Source organism: Pogona vitticeps, chromosome 1 (assembly GCF_051106095.1).
Source record: "Pogona vitticeps strain Pit_001003342236 chromosome 1, PviZW2.1, whole genome shotgun sequence".
Taxonomy (NCBI): domain Eukaryota; kingdom Metazoa; phylum Chordata; class Lepidosauria; order Squamata; family Agamidae; genus Pogona; species Pogona vitticeps.
This window is the reverse complement of record NC_135783.1, coordinates 24,331,746-24,353,899: the sequence shown is the minus strand read 5'-3', so window position 1 is coordinate 24,353,899 and position 22,154 is coordinate 24,331,746. Positions and strand designations below refer to the sequence as shown.

Sequence of the window (22,154 nt, the reverse complement as noted above, 5' to 3'; positions counted from 1 at the left end):
TCTTTTAACTTAAAAGGTACCATCAAGGGAAATGTATTCAAAAAGTCATTATGGCACCACTGAGATATGTCTACGGAGACGAACTAAACAACTTAATTATACTTACTGCGAAGTCTTTCAAGCTTCTGGTGATCAAGAACAAAGGCATCAACTTGAATCTCTTTCTTCTTCTTTAAAACCATTTTTGTAGATTAAAGAATTACCTACAAAAAAATTATATGTTGGGACTTAATACCAACATTGTTTTAAACGCACAATTTAAAAGTAAAGAGTGCTCCATTTCAGTTCACCTTCGTGCGTCGCTAAACAGGTACTCCAGTTCATTTTTTACATACATGAAACTAAAAGTTAAGTCAAGATTGTTTTTCGTTGTTCAACATGTGGCAATACTTCATTGAAACATAAACACTTATTCACAAACTGCAGGTACCAGAGTTTCAAACCAGGCTTGGCTTCAATAAGTTGCCTCTGGACCTAACCTCTTGCTACCTTCCTGGGACATCAGACTCACTGAATAGGGTGGGATACAGCATCCAACAATTCCTCTACTGAGGAGATGATGCTTCCACTCGTGGCCATACACTGCTGGTGCTTCCAGAACCTGCCCTGACATAAACCACACCACTTGTTTCTGGCTTTCCCACAGTGGACGGCTTCCTGCCTTGGGACTTGACCCTGTTACCTTTTAGGACGCTGAACCACTTTTTTTCAATAGGCTTTTTTTTCTGCTGGAACAGGATCAAGAAAATGATTCTAGAAGAACTTACAGTACCAGTACAGTACCATAGTCATATGCACCAGTAGATAAGTAAAAGCTTTTGGCAAAGACCACTTTAACTGCTGAATAGCTTAGTGGTCTAGGAGCAGAGACTGGGAGTTCAATTCCGCACTGTGCCTCATTGACAGGGGCTGGATTCAACTATCCTTACTGTCTCTTCTGTAGTTCTAACGTGGTGGTGGTAAAAGAAGGAATACCCATTCGGTAAACAGGTACAGTACTAGAATGTTACTATCTGCCACATATCACCACCACCACCCCAAAAATGAAGATTCTGAAGACAATCTTTGTGGAAATACACTCAGTACTTTTCACTCCAAGGATGTTACATCTTAAAAATGATTCTGAGGCAAATGAAACTTTGCCCATTTCACCTAATCAATTTAAGTCAGCAAAAAATGGTTGAAAAGCCATGACAATGAACAGATCTAATAAAAACCTGAGACTTAGGACTAAAAAGCTTTCTAGAACCACCTGAAAATTTTACCTGCAATAAATACAACTTAAGTACATCTTCAGCGATTTGTAGATCAGGCCTGGGGAATGACCACTTTCTCAGATTTTGCTGGATTACAATTCCTGTCATTCTTAAACAGCATAGCCAAATGGTGGGACTTGCATGTCAACAGCTTCTAGAAATCCACATATTCTTGACACTGATTCTAGACATTTCTCTCATAAAGGGTCTAAATGTAAGCATCAGCCTTTCCTTTCTGCTAAAAGAGAAGGCTGATAGGGATAAAAACTAAAGAAAAGCAGAAATAGGCTCTTTTTGATGTGACGCTTTACACAATTTATACTCACTATATCCTACAGAGACAGGGATGCCCAGGTCCGATCCACACTCACATCATTTTCTTAACCACTCTCTTATCCACAGTTTTCAATCAGCTTTAAATAATGCTATGACTTATTTCTGTGTTATATGTCTATGTTCTCAATTAAATAATGGAGAATTTCCACAGAACATTTAGCACTAATGTTTCCTATAACCAAAGTATGCAAGACATTTAAACATAGCAAAACATACCCACTCTATGGGTATGGTTAGAGCACCCAACCTAATATCTCACAATGGCTCCATACAGAACCAGCATGAAAGTGGGATTTTAATGTAGCGACTTTCCACAAAATACCAATAATCTATAAATGAACGCACGAAAATCTGATACTTATATTGCCCAGAATTCTATTGCAAGACTGATAAAAGTTTTGCATAATTTGCCACAGCTAATTGTGGCTAACTGATGAAGTGCCAGGGCACATCTTAGTCATGTGCGTAGTCATAAACCAAGGTATGCCCTAGCACTTTGTTGATTAGCCGTGGCAAGTTATGCAAAGTTTACCTAAACATCAACAGGATTATGGCCATTATGTTTCCAGGAGTCTCCATCTTGGGGGGCGGGCTATACAGTTTTGCGCTTTGATTAGTTCTGTGACATTTTCTACAACAGCAACTACTTCCTATGAAATCAAGAGGTCTCTTATCTCTTTTAAGCATCATCTTCCTGGTGCAAACCTTCACCTGGAAGTGAAATCTTCTGCTTCTAACCACAGTAACTACAGTTATCATTTTAGGGAAGGAATTTCAGGTTTTAATCTCTTCCCATTTTAAAATGTCCTATGCAATGATTTTTTTTCCCAAAAAAGAGGTGTGTCAGTATTCTAATCTGCAACATCTCCACCTGAAGCCTGGAGGACGTGCCATTATCATTCAATTCTTCTAAACATATAAACTGTTCTCCCATTTTCCAAACATTAGAAATCAGCTTTGGTGAAACAAAAGATCTGCCTAGACCTGCCAACTGATTAGAAATGAAGGCAAGAAGATTCTTGAAAGTAATTTTCTTGCTATATGTTCTTATTTTATTGTGGCACTGTTTTCACTTGCAATTATTTTCTCCATGTTTTACTGTAAGCTGCCTTGCATATTACACAGGGTAACTTGAGATATAATTGACCAGCTAAATACCAGCTGCTACCCCTAAAGTGGCAATTCATTATGGATATTACATTTATACTTATCCCACATTACTGAGGGCCACCGATCCTCCATCAATTTGTCTAACCTCATTTTGAATGCTGTAGGTCCACATTTCTACATTTCAGGGTATCAAATGGCATAAAGATATAACGCCTGAAATGAATATACAATTATGTGAAGTGGCACATGAGCAGCTTCTCCCTTGCCACTCACAAACTACCTACACACACATCAGGGCAATCTGAAACCTGGATTCAGAGTCCCAGAACATATTGGAGTTTAAGCACACTTTTACACCACGTGGCCCCGAATTCAATTCGTTTCCAAGCTGCTAACGGCAAATGCTTGGCAGAAAACGGGGCAGAGGTCCAAAAGCAATTAAGGCAGCCGAGCATGGCACCCCAATGCCATTAGAATAAGATATTCCCCAGTTTAGGCCATACATGTTTTTAGTTTTGAATATTAATCTTTTTAATGATATAAGCTGCCTTGGTTCTCTTTTAGGGAGGAAGGTGAGATAAAATTATTTCAAATAAATAAATAAATACATAAAACACACGACGAAGGGATGGCATTAGCAACAGCATATCCTAGAAGCTTTCCCTATTTAAGGTCTCTGGATCTCACAGAGCCTCGGTTCACTCCTGCACGAACCCTAACCAACCTCGTTCTTACCCCCCAGGAAAAAGGGCAAACCGATTCCTTCCTTCTACCCCTTTCCCGCGACCGGCGAATCCCACCGCTTTGCCTGGAGAGGAGGCGGAGCCAAGAAGCCTTTCCCACCCCTCCGTCCTTTCATCCGCCTATCAGGTCACATCTTAAAAGCAAGGGAAGCCGGGGGACGCTCAGGCTGGTGCAGAACGTCGGCGTGGACTGGCGGAAGCTCCGGACGGAAGTCTGACAGCTCAGCTCGCCAATCACAAAAGAGTGGGAAGGGCAGGCGGGCTTGTTAAAGGCGCAAGATAGATAGAGACGGTGGATTTTATTGGTTACAATTTCAAGAAGGGGTTGGTTTTGTGTGCCTGAAAGGCTTCGTTCTCTCCTACCTCTCGTAGAGAGTGAAGGGGAGGGCTCTGCGCGTGCGTAAAAGAGTCAAGAGTAAATCCTGTGGTGTGCGATGCGTGTTTTGAAGCACACAACCTTGGACGTATTTAGTGGGAAAGGATGTGTTGAGTGGGATAGACTTGTGAGCAGCCAATTCATTGAGTCGTCATAGAGACAATTCGGCTTTCGCCACATACGATTTGGGGTTAAAACGGCTTTTGCAGGATTAATGTTAAAGGCTAAATTTGTGGCGGTAGAGAAATTTTTTCTTGTGATAAAATGCATTTTGTATTTGTGGCGTTTCAGAGCAGCTCTCTACGGAGCAAAATGCCCCTTTTCCTAACTTCAGTATTCAGACCAGTTGAACAAACCTGTATGTCCGGAGTAGAGCATTGGGCCAGCTAATGATGAGGAGCTATTATTAAGTACACCAAATTAACAGACTTAAGTAACCTGGGATACTTTCAGAGGCAGGGCATCTAATGCTACCAATCAGGTTTATTTGCGCACTTATGTGGTCATTTACTTGGGCCTCCTCACCAGATTGGCGCCTCTTGTGTAGTGAGGCAGAGAAAAATAAAAATAGTTGTCCAAAAACATCACTGGACATCTGTAAGGCAATCTCCTGCATGTTAACTACACAGATCAGAGAGACTGCATTTTTAATTCTGGACTCCCCTCATTGAGATTTAATGAGTCAATCTCATTAAACTCAGTTGGCTTTACCTCTAAGTAGACATGGAAAGAACTGTAATGAAATCCAGTCACTGTTAAATGCCATCAAGTTATATCAGACTTACTGCAACCCTAGTAATTGGTATGTGAGGTATTTTAGGATTCACTCCTCCAGGGAGTTTTCATGGCTGAGCAACGATTTGAACCCAGGTCTCCAGAGTAGTGTAGTATGATACTCTGCCCACTACAACTCCGATTGGATTGGGCATTAATCAAACAGTCCATTGGGCTTACTTTCATGTCGTGTGAATAATACGATTGTCACTTTACTAGCTAGATCCTAAAATGGCCAATCATTTAATCCCAAAGTGAAAATGCACCAAATATGTTTTTGAGTTCTCCAGAACTCTTGATAGGTTAGACTGTAAAAGAAATTGAGGAGAGGGGAAAGGCAAGGAAGTCAAATATTCAGCTAGCTGTTGTATGACTTTTCCTTCACCAAGCACATACTCCCCATCTTTAACTGTTAAACTATATCGCTTAAGACATCTAATCAAATATTTAGACTTTCATCCTCTACCCAAATTTTTAGCCATCTAATCTGATGGAGAGTCTAGAAAGCTCAAAAGCTTGCCTATACAGTACAGTGGAGTTACTGTTGGTTCCAATAAAGATACATATTGCCCAAATAAGGATTTTATTTTATTCATGTGGATCAACATGGCCTCATTTTTAAATTATTGGCAAGGGTTAATGTGGGTAAATGGCAGTCTTACAGCTGTTGTAATCTTATATTTTGTAGACCTACTTCGATCTGTTGCATGACATTAGATTTTATGTGTGCTTTCCAAGTTAAGAATTTTGGTTTTTCATTTTGGCCATGCATTTACAAAAGGAAATTAAAACCCCAATCTCTATTCAGTTAAATACAATTAGCACTGATCAAAGAATTTAGTGCCATGAAAGAGTAAAGACTTCTCCAAATCAACAAAAATTCTAGCCTTAAGTTTAGAAAGGCACACAGAATCTATAAATGCTCCAGGAACTTGCATTCTTTCCTAACTCTTTTCATATATTAACAAAAGGTATATATAATTAAAGTTAGGTAATTGTATCAGTTATAATAGTCTATGTTGTTATTGTGTTAATGACTAAGTGAAGGCTGCTGGTCTATATTAGGTTTTAATATATTCAGGGTAAATTTTTCACAAAAGCCAGTGTAGATAGTGGACAGTATTGGTTAGTAGCTCCTTTAGTTTGTGGGAGTTGTTTCTATTTTATCTTGATTTTAATCTCTCTCTTTGTCCATGCATCTAGCACTAAACTAGTATATCAATGCAGTGGTAAGCTGATCTAGTACAGTTTAAAAAAAAACTTCAGGGTGACAAGATCATGGAGGTTGATGTTCCCGTTCTCCAAAATATCATACCCAGCTTAGTACATTGCAAGAATATAACCCACAATCACATCCTTTTTCCTTTAGAAGAATGAAACAAACGATCACACAAGGAAAACACAGTTTGAATCACTCTGGCTTTAAGAAAGTAGAGGGCCCCAGTGTTAGAGAAGAATTTTCACATCTAAAGCAAAAGGGACTGAGCTGATTCACATTGGCCTTTGCATTCTGTGTTCAGATAAAAAAATTAAATTAATCATTGACAAATTCTGTACTGTTTGTCAATGTACTGTAATTGCAGTCTAAGAGACGTTAAATCAATATTTTTTAAACTGTTACTTACAATTTCACCACTGTGTGGCACCAGAGCATTAACACTGCAGTTTAATACAGTATTAGGTATACTGCACAATGTTCTTAAATGTTTGTAACAATTATCCATTTTCTTTTTGTTAAAGATCCAACATACTACTGTACAAATTTAAATTTGGGACAAAGCCCAAAGTCATGACAAAGCCAAACTTAAAATCACAATTAACTTGTTCCATTTCCTCCAATACACATGTCGTGTCTGAACTGAGGTTGCAGAACGAGTTTGTAGTATTCATTTTTCAAAAGTGTTATGTGTCATTGCTTCTGATGGCTTTATTAAAGTCTTCTGTATAATAGCAGCACATGAGCATACATCTAACCTAATTTTAAATATTTAAATATCAGCAATGTGCTCATGTTAAAATGTATATATATCATATGTCCCATCGTTCGTAATGCTGTTTTCTATTTTTTTTTCCCATTTGGGGATAACAGCACTGTTTTACTTTCCCTGGATTGGTCTCATGGTTAGATTTATCATTATTTTCAGTCCAGAATTTTTCTCAATTTCATCATCAGGCTTTTTATTTATCCAGCAGCTGCTGCCTGATGCCATGGTCTTTATTGATCTTTTTACCATTTTTGGGGGGGGGGGTATATTCTTACATTTACTAGCAAAAGCTAGGATTCAATACCTCTGATGATTTTATTTATTTTATTTATTTTATTTATATCCCGCCTATCTAGTCAATAGACCACTCTAGGCGGCTCACAACAGGGGTACAACAATAACTAAAAACGAATTTACAAAGAAGAAAACTTTCAACCATGAAATTATACACTAAGAAAAAGAAAAAAGGAAAATCAGGATTAGCTAAGGGGGGGTGGGGGGGAAGGCCTGCCGAAACATCATTGTCTTTCATTGCTTTTTAAAAATACCCAGCGAGGGGGCCGCGCGAATATCCGGGGGAAGGTTGTTCCAGAGGTGAGGAGCCACCGCCGAGAAGGCCCGACTTCTTGTCTTTTCCTTCCGGGCCTCCCTCGGCGTTAGGCTCCTCAACCTCACCTCCTGGCTCGCGCGAGTGACACGGGTAGAACTTGGTGGTAGAAGGCATTCCGCCAAATATCGAGGCCCTAAACTGTTTAGGGCTTTGTACGTGAGCATCAACACCTTGAAGTCGATGCGGAATCAGATGGGCAGCCAGTGCAATGCGGCCAGAGTGGGTGAGATGTGTTGGAATTTTCTCACCCCACTAAGGAGTCTGGCCGCCGCATTCTGCACCACCTGGTTTCCGCAGCAGCCTCAAAGGTAGCCCCACGTAGAGCGCATTACAGTAGTCTAATCTTGAGATTACGAGCGCGTGCACCAAAGTGGTGAGCGCCCCAACATCAAGATAGGGCCGCAGCTGGGCCACCCGCCTGAGATCTTGTTGGATCGCCTAGATATTGGGGGCACTAGATCGCCTAGATATTGGGAGGAATTAAAGAACCTTGTAATGAGAGTGAAAGAGGAGAGTGCAAAAAACGGTCTGAAACTCAACATCAAAAAAACTAAGATCATGGCCACTGGTCCCATCACCTCCTGGGAAATAGAAGGGGAAGATATGGAGGCAGTGTCAGATTTTATCTTCCTGGGCTCCATGATCACTGCAGATGGAGACAGCAGCCCTGAAATTAAAAGGCGCCTTCTTCTTGGAGGAAAGCAATGACAAATCTTGACAGCATCTTGAAAAGCAGAGACATCACCTTGCCAACAAAAGTCCGAATAGTCAAAGCTATGGTTTTTCCTGTCATGATGTATGGAAGTGAGAGCTGGACCATAAAGAAAGCAGACCGCCGAAGAATTGATGCCTTTGAATTGTGGTGCTGGAGGAGGCTCTTGAGAATCCCCTGGACTGCAAGGAGAACAAACCTATCAGTTCTAAAGGAAATCAACCCTGAATGCTCACTTGAAGGACAGATCCTGAAGCTGAGGCTCCAGTACTTTGGCCATCTCATGAGAAGAAAAGAGTCCTTGGAAAAAACCTTGATGTTAGGAAGGTGTGATGGCAAGAGGAGAAAGGGACGACCAAGGATGAGATGGCTGGACAGTGTCTGCGAAGCAACCAACATGAACCTGACACAACTCCGGGAGGCAGTAGAAGACAGGAAGGCCTGGCGTGCTCTGGTCCATGGGGTCACGAAGAGTCGGACACGACTAAACACACAAACACACGTGTTGCACTGATTCTGATCCTTTCTGCCAGGACATATATAAAAGGTGGTGTCCTGGAAGCACTTTTTGACACAATGGCTTTTGGTACCCCAATGAGCTCCACCTTATCTCTACTACTTATTATTTACATGAAGTTGCCGGGAGAAGTCATTCGAAGCTTTGGAGTGAGTTGCCATCAATGTACATAGTATGATCATATGACCCTGATATTGAAAGACCTGCACTGGCTGCTGGTTGCATACTGGGACCAATTCATTGTGTTGGTTTTAACATGTAATGCTGCAAATGAGCTTGGCACCTTATTGCCTGACCGACCACCTGCCTCACTATAAACCTGTCCAGAAGAGAGGCCTTTCTAAGAATACCAAGGGTTTCAGAGGCCTACCTAACAAGCACACAAGAGGGGTATGTGTGTTCCTGAATGATGTCCAGACTGCAGAATGCACTTCCTTCAAGGTTGCTATCAGTTGCCACCAGCATATGATGCTTAATGTGCCTTGCAATTTTTTTTAGTAGTATGCATCATTGATTTTAATGGTTTTAATACATTTAGTTGATTCAATTGTGGTGGTGGTGGAGCTGATTTTATTTGCATTTTTTATTTTACCTGTTTCTGTTCTTTTATGAAGACTGTAAGCCACCTTGAGCACTATTTTGCACTGGAAACACTAAATACGTAAATAAACAAAGGAAAACTGCACATCTAAGGAAAAGCATAAAAATATTCAAACATTTTTATTGATGTATGGCATAGATGTAAGGGATTAATAGGAGATAATGTGCATAATCTTCTTCATCTGCACCACATTCTCCATTAGCAGTAGACAAAGCTGACCTAAATGGTAGGAAAGACAATACATAATTAAGCTTTATTTGTTAAAAAGTATCCTAAAATTCTTTTGTATTCTATAGAATTACAATGCAAATTTGAAACCCACATTAGCTACAAATGTGTACTCTATTTCAAAAGTGTCATCTTCATTTTTCCACAGCTTGTTTTAGTCTCTCACACTATTTGTGCCACATATATGTGAAAGGGAGCATGGAAGGTACATTGAAGTGGATTTAAAAACTACAATTAGGTTACAAAAAATACTGTAGTACTGTAGTGTGAAAAGGTCTTTCATCTCTTACATATAAGCACCTTGGTTCATTTTATCCCATAATAACCACATTCACATGAGACATTCTTACAGAATTTCTTTGCATATGTCATATATGGAGGAAGTGGGGGCATTGGTGATAGACTCAAAAACTTCCCATGTCCTAATTGCAGAACTTTGGGTCGTCCAATATAATTAATTGACAATAGAGTCACAACAGGTAGAAGAAAGTCCAATGGAAATAATTGATTGCCTAAACTTGCAGAGGAAGCCAGATATAGAGTTGTAAGTCTCTCCAGGTTTTAAGTATTTCCAGAAAGTCCAGGCAAGGCAACGATGGACAGTTGAGATTGTTAATGATTTATCTCCCACAAGCTATCTGAGATATCAGGCAAAATCCAAAGAAACAAAACAAGACAAAAACATGTGAAACTTTTAAAGTCCACATTAAAATATAACAGTCTTTAACATATTTTTGTCTTTATTTGTTGTTTAATTTATTTGGATTTTGCCTGATATGCTTGCACAGACTAACATTGCTACCTCTTCCAAAGCTAAATGATGCTGTTCATAAAATTTATAGCTCTCAGCATGCATCTCCCAGGCATCTGTTGTTACGTGCCGTCAAGTTATCTCTGACTTAAGGCAACCCTATGAAGGAGCAGTCTCCAAAATGTTCTATCTTTAATGTTCAACTGCAGTCCTGCTTTAGCACTTCCTTTTTTCACTTTTGCTAACAGTTGTTTGAAGTCATTGCTGCTTTCTGCCAGTAAAATGGTGTCATCTGCATATCTTGAATGACTGATGTTTCTTCTGCCAGTTTTTACTCCTCCTCCATCTGAATCTAGTCTAGCTATCTGAACAGATAAGGGGATAAAATGCACCCTTGTCTGACACCTTTGCCTATAGGAAACTTATAGGCAAAGGTCTTTCAGAGCAATCAATGTTTCTACAGTCAAAGGCTTTGCTGTAGTCTATAAAGCATAGGCTGATATTCCGAAGCATCTAGCAATTTCTTAAAAGGCCTTGAGATGCTGACACTACTTGTCTTGAATAAATGGACCTTAAAGCTGTGAAGTTCTCTTATTTTCTCACTAGCAGAACTGGCCTCAAGCCCTTCTCAAGTGGCATTGTGAGCTGGACCACAATGTCCTGTTTGCTTGCCTGCTCCAACTACAACATAGTTTCTTCCCCTTCTGAAGATGACTGATCAAGGTGAAGCATACCACAAGCAAGCATAGTTTTTTTTTTTGTTACATATGATAGTATGCGTACCACTGTGTATAAATTATCTCCAATTTACAGTTGTTTTATTAATGGGACATATCCAAAATGTCCTATCATTAATAGCCCTGCTCAGTTCTTGCAAACTCTAGTCTGTAGCTTTAATTTATTGATTCTCTTGATCTCCAATCCGGTCTTTTCCTGCTGCTTTCAAGTTTTTCTAGCATTATCATCTTTTTCAGCAGGTTTTGTCTTCTCATAATACATAGTACAGTACAGCAGCCTGAGTTTAATTATTTTTGCTTCTAGAGACTTTAGACTTAATTTGATCTAGGACTCACTAGTTTGTCTTTCCGGATGTTAATGATATTTACATAGCTCTCCCCTGGCATGGTATTTCTCTAGAAACACATTGTTACACTTATCAACATGAGAAGAGTGATACTATTACTTACCTCAATCTGGACACTAGTGTTGATGCAGCCTACTATAGCACTGGATTTTTTTTACCCCTGCTATGTCACAATGTTGACTCATATTTAGCTACTGATCTACTAAGACAACTAGATCCTTATCACAAGTGCTCTTGCAAAACCAGCTATCTCTTACCTTTTGTTTAAAGGTTTAATTTTTTCTGCCTAAATGGAGGACTTTACTTTTTTTTCTTATTAAAACTCTTTTTTCTTTTTGTTCAGTCCTCCAACCTATCAGTGTCCTCTTGAATTCTGATTTTTGTCTTCTGATGTATCCAACTTTTATGTCATCTGCAGTTTTGATAAGAATCCTGTCTAAGCTCTTGTGCAAGTAATTTTAAAAGATATTGATCAACACAGGGCCTGAAACTGAATCCTGTAATATATCACTTACTACTTTTCTCCAGGGTGACAAGGAAATATTGATGAGCATTCATTGGGTACAGCTTGTCTACCACCATCTAACAGTAGCATTTTCTACGTATTTCACATACAGTGGACCCTCTACTTAAGGAATTAATCCATATTGGAATGGTGGCTGCAAGTCGAAAAGTCTGTAAGTCGAATCTCCACTGACCTACAATGCACTGAAAACCGATTAATCCCATAACGAGTGGTTTTTATTCTATTTTTATTCCATTTTGGTTTTTTTCTGGTCTGTAAGTCGATTCTCTGGCTGCAAGTCGAATCTAAATTTTGCAGCCAGAGAAGTCTGTAACTCGAAAAGTCTGTAAGTCGAGCCGTCTGTAAGTCGAGGGTCCACTGTATAATCAGTTTAGCCACAGTCAGTCTGATCCTCTTAATGGTCCACTGCTTCTAGATAGGGAATCAGCATCTTATTTTATGAGTGTCTTAACAGAGATTCCTTGAATCCAGTGGGAGAAATGTGTATGTTAGGGTTTGACTGTTTTGTTTTGCTTTTCACATGGTTATCGGCCTTTTTTATATCAGCTAACACAAAACATTACTTGAAATCTGAACTGCTGAAATGTATTGGAACTGCATATTTTGTTATTTTGGTCACTGTGAAATATATCTTCTAACACAGATCACTTGCAGTATAGGGCCTCTTGTGCTGAATTGATTTTATAACCACAAGTGTGGAAAAACAGGCCTTGCAGTGGTTAAATATGTCCTGTTTACCCTTGTTTGGGAGTGAACAGGACATATTTAACCAAAACATATCTGAAGTTGTTTACTGAAAAGTGCCTTTGGCAACTGAATCAGATTTGAGTTCAAAACATTCAAAATAGATGCAGTACTTGCACTATAGATGATGCAATTTGCCGTGTACTATGAAAGCCATAAGTATGATTGTTTCTTTCTTGTAATGTGAATAAATTATAATGTTAACGCTTTTTCTCAGCTACAGTCACCTCTCTTGAAATTCCGATATGACCTCATGCAGTAGTATGAATCACTGGTTGGGAATCACTGAATTAAAAAGTTTCCTTCATTAAATTAAAGCTGAGAATCTAAAGATTTGGATTTATTATAAGAGGGGAAAGCCCACTCCCTCTGTCACCCTTGGAACTTATGTGCCACCAAATATCGGTAGCTAGTGAATAAAGGAGAGTGTGCACAGCTTTCCTAGAGATGTCCGGTTTACCTCTGTGGGAAGCCAAACTCTGAATTACCTTTACAGTAAGTACAGATGTAGCTTCTTGGGTTAACAGGCTGGGCTGCTCCATGAGCCTCAAGCATAATGAGCAACAGCTTTGAAAATCAGGTTCAAATCAGAGACAACTGCAGAGATGACGTTTGTTATTATGGGCCCAATCCAAAAAAAAAATCATCTGCTCAAGCTAAAGGGCACTTAAAATTAAGCATACATATTTTTCTTTGTCACAAGTTAATGAAAATGTATCTGCTACAGAAAATTTTCTTTATGAAAACTTCAGTCTCATCCTCCACCATCTTAGAATTAATGCCCACTACCATATTACCTCCCAGTTTGAAAAGGAAAGAATTAGATACTGAAAAAATTACTAGAATTTCATGACAACCAAAATCAGCTGCAGCATCTACTAGAGTGCCTCTTGGGTCTTCCAAAATTAGTATTTACAAAGGCGTACATTTTTCATTTCAGGCAGGGCTTGTGAGCTGTGGTAATAGGAGCTAGTGCTTTTGAGACTGTAGATTTCCTTTCCCCGCTCACCAAACTCTAGAGATCTGCCCAACATAGGATAATCTTTTCATCTGTGATGGCTTTTTCTTCTTCTTATGAATCCCACTATCACCTGGGGTTATGCAGGAAATAATGAGCAAAATGTGGATCTGTTTGCTCCTTTTGGGAGTGATACGAGAACGGGTATAGACGTTACCTCACGTGGCATTAAGTCATCTGGCATAGATGTTAAAATATAAAGTTAAGAGTGGCTAGGCTTCTTCCCCCTTGCTGTTCTCTGCAGTGTGATTCCTCCTGTGTTACTGATTTATTCTTTCCCTTCTCTGCTCCTGGGAGCCTCTGTCCAAGGGCGTCTAAAAAAAAAAAATCTGATCAACAATCCACCCACATCCATCTGGCTTTCATGCCTCAGCTGTGACTTCCAGGGTGCGCTTTCAAGCCCTGGACCTTTTCACAGGCACGAAAGCACGATGACGGGCGCAACTCAGGATCCGCTCGGCGCGCCTAAATCCCTTTAGATCCGCGAGGTTCGGCGGGCCTGATTCTGCACAGGCAAAGGGCTCCACACCTCCCACGTGTTTAGGTATGGCAAGAGGGGTGGATTGGGGTGGGCCCTTTCTCCTATGAGTCACGCAGCGAAAGGGATGCCTCTGTGCTTGGAGGCGACGGATCCCTCCCTCACACCGCTCTCTCCCCCCCCCACTCCACCCCTTGGCCCGAGGAAAGCCACCCCCATTGCAAAGAGAAGGCTGGAGAAAAGACACCGAAGGCCCGCCTAAAAGGCTGCTGAATGGCCGGGGCGGCTGCCGCTCAGCCCAGGTCCTTCGCCGCCGCCTGATCCCACGGCCCCCGGGGATGGTGCTGCGCCCGGCGGGGGGGGGGGGCGCGAAGGAAAGGACGTGAGAGTCGCGGAGGCGGTCGCGGCGCTGCCTCTCGAGGGGGGGGGGGAAACCTGAGTGAGGCGCTCCGGGAGAAGGAGGCGCCCACCCACCCCCCTTCAGTGGGGAAGTAAGGGAAGAGTCGAAGATACCCCTCCCCAGGTTTGGCTTAACTTTTTTTCGCGCGCCCCCCCCCCCCTTAACAGGGATACTTAAGGCAATAGAAAGTAGGAGCTGCCGCCTCGCAGCGATCGTGCTTTTCCCCTTTCCTCCCTGCCTCCCATTTATTCCCCCCCCCATCCCCTTGGCCCAGTAACTTGGGGAGGGGTGGTGGTGGTGTGTGTGTGAGAGAGAGAACGGGACGTTAAAAAAAAGTTTAAAAAGAACTTTTAAAAAGTTGCCGCAATGTCGAGGCTGGATCAACAAGACTTGTCGAGGGACCGAGGGAAGAGCCTAGCGGATGCCACGGGGGTGCCTAAAGGCACGGCAAGCCTTGCTCCTGGAGGTGCCCCGGAGGGCAGAGCATGAACTGGATGGAGCCCGCAGCTCGTTTCGGGTGCCAGGATCAGGAGCGAGGAGGGTTGCGGGCGGAGAGCTAAGAGGACCCGCATCTGCGAGTGTGCCCTTTCCCTTGTATTCCCCCTTTCCCTTCGCAGCTACTCTTAAGCAACTAGGATTTGGGAGAAGAGGTTCCAGTGCTTCACTTTTGTTGGCTTGCTTAAACTTTAAAGGCTCCACTCGGTGGAAAGGTGGGTGTGTGAGATGAAACAGGGTTGCCCCGCACCCCAGGTTACAAGGGTAAGCATGGCTTCAGGTTTTACAGGACACCCAGAGGTGGATTTAAGGAGACCAGATGGAAAGCTAGGGAATAGGTGCTGAACACCTTGAAGCCACACTGCCTTTGGCAACTGAATCAGATTTGAGTTCAAAACATTCAAAATAGATGCTTGCATCATCTATGGTGCACCACCATCCCATGTTTCTGCCATATAGAAGTAGACTCTGTTACAGAAGCATGGGACTAGTCGTACTGAGGGAAAGGTATTCTGCACATGCTGCATTATATGTTGTTGTTGTTTTCATTATCCACAGAGCTGCATCCTGCTATATAAAACAAGTTGTGAGGCAGTGGTCTGGCTCTGATTTAATCCCAGTATGGATGCTCTTCTGAGGGTTCTTATCTTTGGCATACAGAACTGTTGTTCCATTTGCCAGATGCAGAAGCAGGCCAGATATAAAAGCGTGGCATGCAGAGAGTGCAGAACATCATCTACTGCATCCTAAAAGCCTACCCCCAATACTCTTCTTATGCTGGCCAGATTCCCAGAATTTGAAACTGTTTTAGAGCTGGGAACATGGTCCCTGATCTTTTGCCTTCTGATAAGAGAAAAGCCTTCAGCTGCAATGAAGTTTAAAGGAGCCCAGAACAGGAAATAAAATGAATTGGGTGATGTCTCATACAGTATTGGGAAAAGACACTGCTCTCCAGCTATTCAGTAATTTGCACAAATTTATAATATAGAACTTACCGATATCTAGATGTGTCCGCAGACTCAAGTGTTGCTACTGTTAAATTATGTGTAGAAGTTAGTAGCTGACTATATTTTGTTGATGAGGAGGAAGATGCTAGGAACTCTAATACTGGTGTCCAATACATCTGCAAATGGCTGATATGGCACAGATAAGCAGACTGGGTTTATTTTGTTTTTCTCTGTGTATCTGCTTGTTTTGGTAGTTGGTAATCACCACCTCCTTGTCTTTTCATCAATCATTTCCACATATACACCAGTTTCACTTCTAGAACAAAGGTGAGATCTGTTTATATATCACAGCAGTTAGGTTTTATAGCCCAACTTTGTTCTAGAAGTGAAACTCAAGTCAGCACTGTGGACAAATGAATAATATTTCCATCAATTGTGATGGCATTCTGTTACAGCAAACAGTAATCACCAAGTGAAGTAATGATGCATTACACTTTGCTACTCTGTCTTCAGTAGGCTTGCAGGCAGAAGAAATCTGAAACCTCTATTTCTCTTTTTTTTCTTTTAATACTGAAAATGTAACTAACACTGGATTTTTTAAAAAAAGTGTTTGTTTTTAAGACAGCATATTTTCTCCATGTCAAAGGGCAATGCCCATGGATAAGTGGGAAAAGTGAGCTATTCTAATGAAAAGTACCAAAGTTCTTCTATGTTATGTTTGTTTACATTTTGTGGTGGCAAAATATTTTGGGCAAAACTCTGACCTACCTGTAGTCATTTAGTGTTTTTCCTTTGACTTCTGTAGGAATGTTTTTACTCTCTTCTATGTATAAACTTTCCTTACAGGATTACAGATAGCACCGTTCTTCTTTCAAGTTGGGTGTATCTTTATGTCCCGATCGGCTTCTTTTTCTGTTATGTACTATCATGATGACATCTGTAAATAAACACAACAAATGCTAAGAGCCCAAAAAGGAATCTGGGTGCATGATAACTGTCATGCAAACATGCATTGAATGTAAACCTATTTATAAACAGCATTGAAGTTTCATTAATAATACAAAAATGATCATGTAGTATCTCTTTTTGTGTTATGTGCCGTCAAATCACCTCAGACCCTACACAGGCAACTCTACGTAGTAATCCTGTAGTGTCAATAAGCCAGTGTGGTGTAGTGGGCCAGTATTTGGGAGACCTGGTTTGAATGTCTTTTCAGCCAAAGAAATTAGTTAGGGGTGCCAGTGGTAAAACCACCCCATAAATATCTCCCTTTCCTTTAAAATCCTATTAGGATTGCTATAAATCAGATGCCACTTGATAGCATATAATAACAACAAGAGTATCAACAAGTTACTGGTATAATTCTATTTGGTACAGAATCTGTTTTAAGGATGCAAATAAGCAAATGCTTTTTCTGAGTCCCACACAAGCATAAATTTAGCTTGTGTGGGACTAGGAAGAATTTCTTGCTTGTTCAGTGGGAGATGGCTATGTATGTTCTATGAAGAATTCCACCTAATTAAGAGGGACTTTTTACAGTGTTTTATTGATGTAATTGTAAATAGATAGACAGAGAACACTTTAATTCTGACAAGTGGGATAGATGTTTTAAAATCTGTTGTGTCATCAGTTTTTTGCAAATCTAGGTGCACAACGATGCGGCTGTAAACAAATATATAAGGGAGTAAGCCTCATATCTGATTAAGCAAGCATATGATGTCCTTCTAGTTTATAAAAAGTGTTTACTTAAAAAAAATAAAGGCAACACAGTAGGGAAAATGTGTGTATGTTCACAATGCTGAATCAGAACACTTAACAAGCCAAACTGATGAACTCATTTATTTTTCCCTTGAGGAATCGAACAAGAGACGGGAAGTCATTGACTCATAAGTAAGATCATTCACTGTGCAATTGTAAACAGCAGATATTGAGCCAGCAAATATTTCCATAGTCCTTTGCTTTCTGGAAAATGCAAAGCAAATAATTTGCTGGAATTATAACTAACAAAACCTTTGCAATAATAGAGACTAACCTCAAGCATTAGATGACTGAAATCATCTTTTTGTCTCCGTTAAATGTTAATTTTCTGGAACACAGTTTATCCTTGTTTATCAGACTGACGCATAGGACCACATTTGGTTCCATAGAATTTAAGTTTTGTCTTACATAGAACAAGAACATGCATGATTCTATTTATTAATAAATAGTAGCTCTTGATTTGGCTACAATGAGCACATTTCTTAATTATATCTTTCTTGGAGTACTGTAACAGGTTTTGTGTGGGACTGCCTTTGAAGATGGTTCAGAAATGTTAGCTGGTTCAGAATGCTGTAGGCAGACCGCTGGCTGGGGCTGATTATAGGAAACATAAAATTCCCCTATTACCGCAGCTCAACTGTCTGCTGGTCTGTTTCCAGGCCCAAATCAAAGTGCTGGCTATGACCTCTGAAACCCTGTATGACTTTGGTTCCACCCTATCTGAAAGACTCTATCTCCCATTATGAGCCTTCTCAGCTCTTACGATCTTCAAGCGAGGCCCTTCTGTCCGTTCCACTGCCTTCACAGGCATATCTGGTGGGAACATCAGAGAGAATCTTTCTGTGGTTGCTCCCAAGTTGTGGAATGCCCTTCCTTGGAAGATTAGATTGGTCACCTCTTTTTTTATTCTTCCAAAGAGGCTTTTAACAACTAAGTGCGCAGTGAAGAGTTTTAATTTTGAGTGTTGTACATTGTATTATTGTCTTACATACATTTTAATGTGCTTTAAGATATTTTTTAATTTTAATTAATTTTAATACTATTATACTGTATGTTTAAATGGTTTTAAGTGTTTTATTTAACTGTTTAATTTAATTGCTCAGTAATAAATTAAAATGTTTTAATTTATTGGGCAAAGTATTGTTGCATAACTTTGCATCCAGTGCAACTCAGATCAGGTTCTGGACATGTTTGTTTATCCTGTTAAAAGCTTTCTATTCCCCTACCACATTTTAGGTTCTGAGTCTCCCTTGGGCTGCCTTTTGGCCTTGGAAAGCTTTTGAGAGCCCTGGGACAGAGAGGAAGCCTTTAAAAGTTAAAAAAAAATTGTCGCTGGATTGCTGCCACCAGGATCAGGACCACTGCTTCCAATCTGGTGGCAATCTTTGATTAATAAAGGCTCCCTCTCACCTGTACCAAGGCTCCCAAAGGCTTTTCAGGACAAAAGGGAGCACAAGGGAACTTCAGAATCTAAAATGGTGAGATACGAAGAATTTTTTTAAGTGTAAGTTAAATGGTTCCAGTGCCCGATTCAAGCTATTTTGGTAATTTGTGAGCCATCTTAGATCCCTTTACCAGGCAAAAGGCAGCATAAAAATGCAATGGAATATATAAATTGTTGGGGATAATAATAATCCTTAATTTTTTAATTGCAATTTATTTTTTAATACAAATAATTTTCAAATTTAATGTATTCTCAAAGGCTTTCATGGCTGGGATCCGATGGTTATTGTAGGTTTTTTGGGCTGTTTGGCCTTGTTCCGAAGGTTTTTTTTCCTAACGTTTCGCCAGTCTTTGTGGCTGGCAGCTTCAGAGGACAGAACTCTGTCTGTGTTCTGGTGTAGGATAGTTGAGTATTCAAATTTAACTCAGAAGAATACTGTAAAGTTAAAATAGGAAAGAGAAACATGATAAAGTTCTGTTAGCAAAAGTTGTTTCAATAAAATGGAAGATGAAAATGAGTTTATATTCGAGATTTGTGAGACATGCTCTTGTGGAATTTCATTTACTGTACTAGGACACGACTCGACTAAATGTCAAGGGGAATCTACCTGGGTTGTGTTTGTTTATTATCAAGAATAATACCCCTTTTATTGGAAGGATTTTAGCTCCATGGAGAACAGCACGAAAATTTAAAAGTTTGCTTCTTTTACTGATGCCAACCAAAACCTATGGTTTGTAAACTTTTTATAGAGAATCATACAAGTATCATACAAACAATTATTTAGTTACAACTTTTACATTTTAAAAAAAATCATTAAAACAGCTTTCTTTGTAGACAATAGCTGGCACTAAGAATTGGAGCAGTGTGTATTAAGTACACACTGATGCTGTAATTTGGGGGGTGGAGTCTAAAAAGTTTTAAATAATGAAGGGTGGAATCCTAAAAAACTTACTGGACAACATTGAACTCCATGGAACTTGCCTATCAATATATTGCTCGGCATGATGTACAAGATATCTCTCTCTCTCTCTCTCTCTCTCTCTCTGTGTGTGTATTTAAAGAAAATTATATTGAGTATTTTCTGTTTTTGTTTCTTCCCACAGCGCTAGTATGGCAGAATTATTAGAGCTGGAATGGACAATAAACTGGAAAGAAAGGTGCATAGCTCTGGAATCTCAGCTATTGAAGTTTCGTCTCCAAGCAAGCAAAATTAGAGAGCTGCTTGCAGAGAAGGTGGGTCTAAAGTAACATAAAATAATATTTATTATTATTAATATAATAATATTTATTATTTTGTTAAGGACTTAAATTAGCTTTATTATAATTAGTTTAATAAAGGCCTCTTATTGAGCTGATCTGAGCATAATGATTGCTATTCTTGGTAAATATATTGTTTAGCAGGGAAAATGCAAGTATTTTAAACAACTGTGCATTTTTATGCATATAGAAACATAGTATCTCATAGCACCCTATTGCACTAAAGAGATGCATGTGCTTCGTTGTGTATTATTTGATCAGGAACTGGTGAACTTTCCATTATGCATTAGCATGTTATGCTATCTTCTCCCACACTGCATTACTTTAAGAGGATGTACAGTTGAACACACAAGCATTTACCAGTCATGTTTAAATTCTTGTGCAGCTGTGGTTGGATTTTGTATGAATAGATCCAACAGAAGGAACTCTCTTGTAGACGAAATTATTGTAAATTTTAAATATGCCTTTATTAGAAAAAAGCGCACACACTAATGGTTTCTGACAAGAGAAATTACAGCATCATTCCATAAGAAAAAAAATCACTTCATGATCTCAGAAAAGAAAAACCAATGCCACTACAAGAGAGGTGGAACCTTGACTGATTTTTGTTCTATTGAAAGTGGGAAAATGGGACAAAGATATTCTTGTGAATGTATAAATGAATATGCCAGTGAAAAAACAAGTTTTTACCAACTGTATGCCAAAATACCTCAAGATTTCAGCACCACAAGGCTGTACCTAGAAAGATAAATACTGTATAGTTATTGACCAAGCTGAAAGCAAAACTTCACTGAAGCCCCTCACCCTCTCTTTTATCTTCTGTGAAGAGCTGGGCATTCTTTATTATTGTGGGCAATATCACTATACATTTCTTTCAAAGCCAATAGAAACTTGAAATAATGTAGTTGTTAATGAGTTAGGTTTTGCACAGTGTCTCCTATTTCACATACAGGGTTTAAGAAAGGAGGAATTTGGACTGCAAGGGTAGTTTTGTTACTGTTGCAGTTAGAGCACCAATTCTTTTTTAGATTTTAGGCTAACACTAAGCTTTACAAAATAGTTTTTAAAGCAAAAAAATCTCTTTATAACAAAGGGCAGAAGAATCTTGTGAGCTTCCATTGATGTCTTCCATTTTTCTTATAGCCTAAATATGTTCCAGAAAAATGTTGGAGAAATATTTGCATCTGTTTTCCTTGCAGACTATTAAATGAAACAAGCTGACAAACTTGTTTTTTTCCCTAAAGTATAAAATTGAGTGAATAATTTCATTCTCTGACTCTTAGTCAAGTCAGATAAAATAAGATACTACTTATTTGAAGGCAAAAATGTTTCTAGATATTTCAAATTGTTCTTAATTCAAGATAAACACATTTGAGAAATCAGCACTTACAATTTCCTCAAAAACAGATATAGGTACTGAATATAAAATTAGTGTGGTCTTTTTGTTTTGCCTTATAAAATTATTATTAAATATTATTTATGCTAATAGCCAGAATCCAATAGTGAATTTCTACTGGATCCCTTTTCTGACACTAAAAGCAGTAACTTGCCCCTTGCTCCTACATGCACCCTAAAAGCCTGCATTAGAAGGCTTAGCAGATCACCATAAAGGGGTTTTGACAGTACAAAGGGTGGTAGCAAGAGAGGAGGGAATCACACATCTGCTGGATTCGAGTACCAAAGTACACCTTTTGGGTCATGGTCAATACACATTATAGACTATGCATGAACTTGAATTTCTTCTGCTTTTTTAATTTGCAAAATTGTGAGGATGCTTTACATTGTATCAATTATTTAAATTAATTGTTTATTGGCTGAAATTCTGTTTGTAATGTAAGCTAAAGCATAACTTTCCATAACTTCCTGCTAAACACTGTCCTGTGATTCTTGGAGTACACGTGCATACTGGCTTCATTTATGCACAACCCTGAGAATTGCTGCAGAGGGTTTTGTTTACCAGAGATCAACAAGTGGAAAGTTATGGTTTGGCTTGCACTACAAACA

General features: G+C 39.5%; 2 protein-coding genes across 4 annotated transcripts in view; one reads left to right on the top strand and one right to left on the bottom strand.

Annotated features, from left to right (window-relative positions):
• THADA (THADA armadillo repeat containing) overlaps positions 1 to 3,620 on the bottom strand; it is a 191,766-nt gene extending 188,146 nt beyond the window's left edge. For both annotated transcript variants that reach the window (XR_013540295.1, XM_072989544.2), the window contains exons 1-2: positions 3,438 to 3,620; positions 107 to 203 (exon numbers count right to left, since the gene is read on the bottom strand). Coding sequence is in view for 1 of the 2 variants with exons in the window: in XM_072989544.2 (XP_072845645.2) it covers positions 107 to 182 (76 nt within the window). In the remaining variant the exon portion in view is untranslated. The remainder of the gene's footprint in view (positions 1 to 106; positions 204 to 3,437) is intronic.
• A 10,155-nt stretch (positions 3,621 to 13,775) lies between these two features.
• Positions 13,776 to 22,154, top strand: part of PLEKHH2 (pleckstrin homology, MyTH4 and FERM domain containing H2) — a 77,333-nt gene continuing 68,954 nt past the window's right edge. Inside the window, exons 1-2 of one of the 2 annotated variants that reach the window (XM_072989509.2) lie at positions 13,776 to 13,915; positions 19,997 to 20,126. In XM_072989509.2, the coding sequence (XP_072845610.2) occupies positions 20,004 to 20,126 (123 nt within the window). In that variant the 5' untranslated portion in view covers positions 13,776 to 13,915; positions 19,997 to 20,003. Of the gene's footprint in view, positions 13,916 to 14,229; positions 14,373 to 19,996; positions 20,127 to 22,154 lie in introns of those variants that run through there. The other variant, XM_072989503.2, reaches the window with a different exon arrangement.